Consider the following 5,241-nt stretch of genomic DNA (forward strand, 5'->3'; position numbering starts at 1 on the left):
AGATAGAGGTGACCTGGTGGAGAAAAAAGAGTCAAAAGGGGGAGAGAGCAATCAAGTCAGTAATCTCACTCCCAAGTAAAAATGGGTACTGAAGATTGGGTTCTTAAAGGTTCACAAGTGATAAATACCAGTAAGCAAAGATTAAAAATCTATAGTAGAGGTTAGATTCTCAAAAATACAATATAAAAAAAAAACAAATTCACAAAAATTATAAAATATATATATGAAGTTTTCTTTAAAAATAAGGTCCTTTTTTGCAAGGTAATAGTAGGTTATAAAAATGAAAATCAAAGGAGTAATATAGGACTGAAAAAAAATTAAAATGATAATAGCAAAAGTATATCTAGGAATTTCTCTGGAGCTGTTGCAGACAGTGTGGGGTCAGTTCATTTTCAGATAGTTCCTTGATCCAGCTTATACTTCTCAAGATCTATAGGTCCCTTCCAATGTAGTCAGTGCTAACGACAGGGTTTTAATATGTTGCACCTGTCACTTCCAAAGAAGTTCCCTGTTTATTTTAGCTTCTTCTGTTTGCCAAGTCTCTTCAGTGTCTAACTTCTGCCCTGACACAAGGGGGCAATGGTGGTCACTTTTCTAGGCTTACTTGTTCAATCCTGCTGTGGGGAGGGACTAACACTGCAAGCAAATATCACTGGTGTGTGTGGGGAGTACTCGCAGTGTTTCAGCTGCACTGGGTTTGCCCTGGCTCACTGTGTATGTGCTTTCATGGTCTACACTTCTCAGACTCTAGGTTGCTCTGCCAGGAAATTTTGAGGCTGGCCCTGGGTTGCGTGCACTTCCCAGGTCTAAGCTGCTCAGATTCAGGTTCTTGGGTACTCCACAAAAGCACAGACTCAGTTGGGCCTGCGTTTTGTGCCCTTCACAGGCCTGAGTAGCTCAGGTGACCAGGTGCTTGGCAAGCGTGGTCACCCCAAGATGGGGTGTGCATCTTATCACCTCCCCTGTCCCAGATGCTCAGTTTTCTGGGTGTACAATGGGCGCACCTTCTCAGATGTGCCATGTGTCTCTTCTGGGGAGCTGATCTCTGGCTGTGACCCTCCCAGTGGATGTCAACTGTCCAGAATCCCAAGAAGTCTTAGCAACGAAGCCTACTTGCAGTTTGGTAGAGGATGCCTCTCTGGGGCTGCGATTGCCCTCTTCTGGTTCTGGCTGCCCCCGCCTGCCTGTCTCCAGCAGGGGATGGGCCAGTCTGCAGCTGGCTAACTCTGCTCAGTCATTAGTTCTGGGACCAGGGCTGGCAGTGTCTTAGGTTAGGGCTTTTTGTGGGATAGTTCTCTCTCTCTCTCTCTCTCTTCTCTTTGTCTCTCTCTCTGGCTATCCCACAGTCCTGGTTGCCATCTCCAGTTAGTTCCCTCAGACTGTCCTTGGGGCATTCAGGCCCAGTCTTTACCCTAAACAATGCAGCCCGTGCATCCCTGTCCAGTCCCCCTTGCTAGTGGCAGACGAGAGTGTCAGGGCTGCTTCTCCGCTGAGAGTTGCCCTTAGGCACGTAATCTGTGGGCTTTAATTATTTATTTCTTTATTTTTCCTCCCAGTTATGTTGCCCTCTGAGATTCCAAGATTCGCCACAGACCCACTGGTGAGAGTGTTTTCTGGTTTCTCTCTTTTTAAAGACACCTTTCCCGGGACAGATCTCCATCTCTACCTCTTTTGTCTCTCTTTTTATCTATTATATTTTGCCCTACCTCCTTTTGAAGACAATGGGCTGCCTTTCTGGGTGCCTGATGTCCTCTGCCAGCATTCAGAACTTGTTTTGTGGGATTTGCTCAGCATTCAAATGTTCTTTCAATGAATTTGTGGGGGAAAAAGTGGTCTCCCCATCCTATTCATTCACCATCTTAGGACCCTTAAGACATTACTCCTAATAAATTCTTCATAATTCTATGATACTCGATCAAAGAAAGGGAATTTCAGAATATTTTGGATCCAAAGAAAGGAGAATGGTGGGTAGGAAAAAATAAAAACTATCTATTTATAAAGACTGAGAATAAAGCTTAACAAGAGAATTCCTAAAATTCTATAAAGATACTGAATTCAAAGAAGAAAAAAAAGGAAATCCCCCAAAATAAGTGCAAGGAGCAAATTTTATTTCACAATGATCAAAGAACAAGTTCTGGTTTTGATACTTTAAGTTATGCAATCCAGAGCACTAGTATAATTGGTCTTTTATACTTGGCATCAAATACAATCTCTTTAGACCCTCTTTTATGTCTCGGTTTCTCAGACTGTAGATGAAAGGGTTCAGCATGGGTGTGACCACAGTGTACATCACCGAGGCGACTGTACTTGAATGTGAGGTGTGGGTAGTAGCAGAGCTAAGGAACACTCCTAAGGCTGTAAAATAAAATAGGAAGACAATTGAGAGGTGGGACACACAGGTGGAAAATGCTTTATACTTTCCCTGAGCTGATGTGATTTTACATATGCAGGAAACTATTTTAGAATATGAGTAAAGGATACCAGCAAAAGGACCACCACCCATCAGGACAGCTGCAAAATACATCACTATGTTATTAAGAAAGTTGTCAGAACTGGCAAGTTGTACCATCTGACTGAGTTCACAGAAAAAGTGGGGGATTTGCACAACTGAACAGAAGGACAATCGCAACACCATTAAGCTGTGTAGCAAGGAATACACGGCAATCAGCACCCAGGATATCAGAACCAGCAATACACAGAGGTGGGGGCTCATGATGACTATGTAATGCAGGGGGTGGCAGATGGCCACATACCGATCATAGGCCATCACACTCAGGAGAATGTCATCTAATCCTGCAAAAAGAATGTAAAAATACATCTGGGTGATACAGCCTTCATAGGTGATAGCTTTGCTCTTGTTCTGGATGTTCCACAGCATCTTTGGGATGGTGGTGGAGGTGAAACAGATGTCTACAAAGGACAGGTTGGAGAGGAAGAAGTACATGGGGGTGTGGAGGTGGGAGTCTGAGCTGACAGCCAGGATGATGAGTAGGTTTCCAAACACAGTGATCAGGTACATGGAGAGGAAGAGCCCAAATATGAGAGGCTGCAGTTCTTGTTTTTCTGAAAGTCCCAGAAGAAGAAATTCTGAAATTCGTGTATTATTCCCCAGTTCCATGAGGTGGAGGTGACTACCAGGAAAAAGGAAAACAACATGACTAGTTTGCACAAAAACTAGCATAATTCACATAGCTGAAATACTGCAATTTCTATTTAGTCCTCAAGTAATTGATCTTAATATCTTATTTATAGTAAAATTTTCTTCCACAGTATACTCCATTTCATCTCTGACAAAGATTTTTTTGTCCCATTCTCATCACATTGGCAAAGAGCTCATATATTCTAGAGTTCTAATGCGGTATTTCTTCATTTATTTGAGAAATACATATTTAGTGCTGACCCAGTAGAAAGTGCTGAAAAATAAACCTCTCCCAATCCAAAGATGGTGACTGAGGATATTCAAATAAAACATGGTAGAATATGTCAGAATGTGCTCTGAAGAAAACAAAATGAGGTATAAGGGAGAGAGTGGTAGGAGGTGTTATTTTGTCCTGACTTTTCAGGGAAGAGCTTCAAACTAGGTGATGTTTGAAGATTCCTGAAGAGAGAGAGAAGCCTTTGTGATGTCAGAAGAAGCGTGTGCCTGGCAGAGGGAGCTGCCACTGCTAAGAACCTGGCAAAGATGCTTGTTCCACATGTTCAAGTGCAAACAAGGAAGCCAGTGGGGTGAAGGAATAAGTAGGAAGGGGAGTGATTAGAGATGTTGTCAAGGATGCTGAGGAACAAGGTGGCCTTCCTGCTACAGCTGAACCTTCAGCACATAGAGAATCCCTCCTTCCATGTGGTTCCTTAAACTTTATGAATTTAGTGTAAAACCATCCTGTGAATTATGTCAGTTTTCCTACCTAGTTCCATCTATTGACCAACTTCTGACCTCTGTATTATAAGTCATCTTAACATGAGTACAGATGCCTCTGCTTTAATGCCAAAGAATGCTCAAACTACCCCACAATTACACTCATCTCACACGGTAGTAAAGTAATGCTCAAAATTCTCCAAGCCAGACTTCAGCAATACATGAACCATGAATTTCCAGATGTTCAAGCTGGTTTTAGAAAAGGCAAAGGAACCAGAGATCAAATTGCCAACATCTGCTGGATCATTGAAAAAGCAAGAGAGTTCCAGGAAAACATCTATTTCTGCTTTATTGACTATGCCAAAACCTTTGACTGTGTGGATCCCAATAAACTGTGGAAAATTCTGAAAGAGATGGGAATATCAGACCACCTGACCTGCCTCTTGAGAAACCTATATGCAGGTCAGGAAGCAACAGTTAGAACTGGACATGGAACAACAGACTGGTTCCAAATAGGAAAAGGAGTGCATCAAGGCTGTGTCTTGTCACCCTGCTTATTTAACTTCTATGCAGAGTACATCAGGAGAAACGCTGGGCTAGAAGAAGCACAAACTAGAATCAAGATTGCCGGGAGAAATACCAATAACCTCAGATATGCAGATGACACCACCCTTATGGCAGAAAGTGAAGAGGAACTAAAAAGCTTCTTGAGGAAAGTGAAAGAGAAGAGTGAAAAAGTTGGCTTAAGCCTCAACATTCAGAAAATGAAGATCATGGCATCTGGTCCCATCACTCCATGGGAAATAGATGGGGAAACAGTGGAAACAGTGTCAGACTTTATTTTTGGGAGCTCCAAAACCACTGCAGATGGTGATTGCAGCCATGAAATTAAAAGACGCTTACTCCTTGGAAGAAAAGTTGTGAGCAACCTAGAAAGCGTATGGAAAAGCAGAGACATTACTTTACCAACAAAGATCCGTCTAGTCAAGGCTATGGTTTTTCCAGTAGTCATGTATGGATGTGAGAGTTGGACATCCATGAGTGAAGAAGGCTGAGTGCCGAAGAATTGAGGCTTTTGAACTGTGGTGTTGGAGAAGACTCTTGAGAGTCCCTTGGACTGCAAGAAGATCCAACCAGTCCATTCTGAAGGAGATTAGCCCTGGGATTTCTTTGGAAGGAATGATGCTGAAGCTGAAACTCCAGTACTTTGGCCACCTCATGCGAAGAGTTGACTCATTGGAAAAGACTCTGATGCTGGGAGGGATTGGGGGCATGAGGAGAAGGGGATGACAGAGGATGAGATGACTGGATGGCATCATTGACTCAATGGACGTTAGTTTGAGTGAACTCTGGGAGATGGTGATGGACAGGGAGGCCTGATGAGC

The 5,241-nt window shown here is 42.9% G+C and overlaps 1 protein-coding gene across 1 annotated transcript; it reads right to left on the reverse strand.

Annotated features, from left to right (window-relative positions):
• Positions 1-2,170: 2,170 nt before the first annotated feature.
• LOC120864127 (olfactory receptor-like protein OLF4) lies at positions 2,171-3,148 on the reverse strand. The gene has a single exon (XM_040240966.1). The coding sequence runs from the start codon at positions 3,116-3,118 to the stop codon at positions 2,171-2,173; it is 948 nt and encodes a 315-aa protein (XP_040096900.1). The 5' UTR covers positions 3,119-3,148.
• Between the last annotated feature and the right edge of the window lie 2,093 nt (positions 3,149-5,241).

The sequence above is a fragment of the Oryx dammah genome, unplaced genomic scaffold, assembly GCF_014754425.2.
Source record: "Oryx dammah isolate SB20612 unplaced genomic scaffold, SCBI_Odam_1.1 HiC_scaffold_5, whole genome shotgun sequence".
NCBI lineage: Eukaryota > Metazoa > Chordata > Mammalia > Artiodactyla > Bovidae > Oryx > Oryx dammah.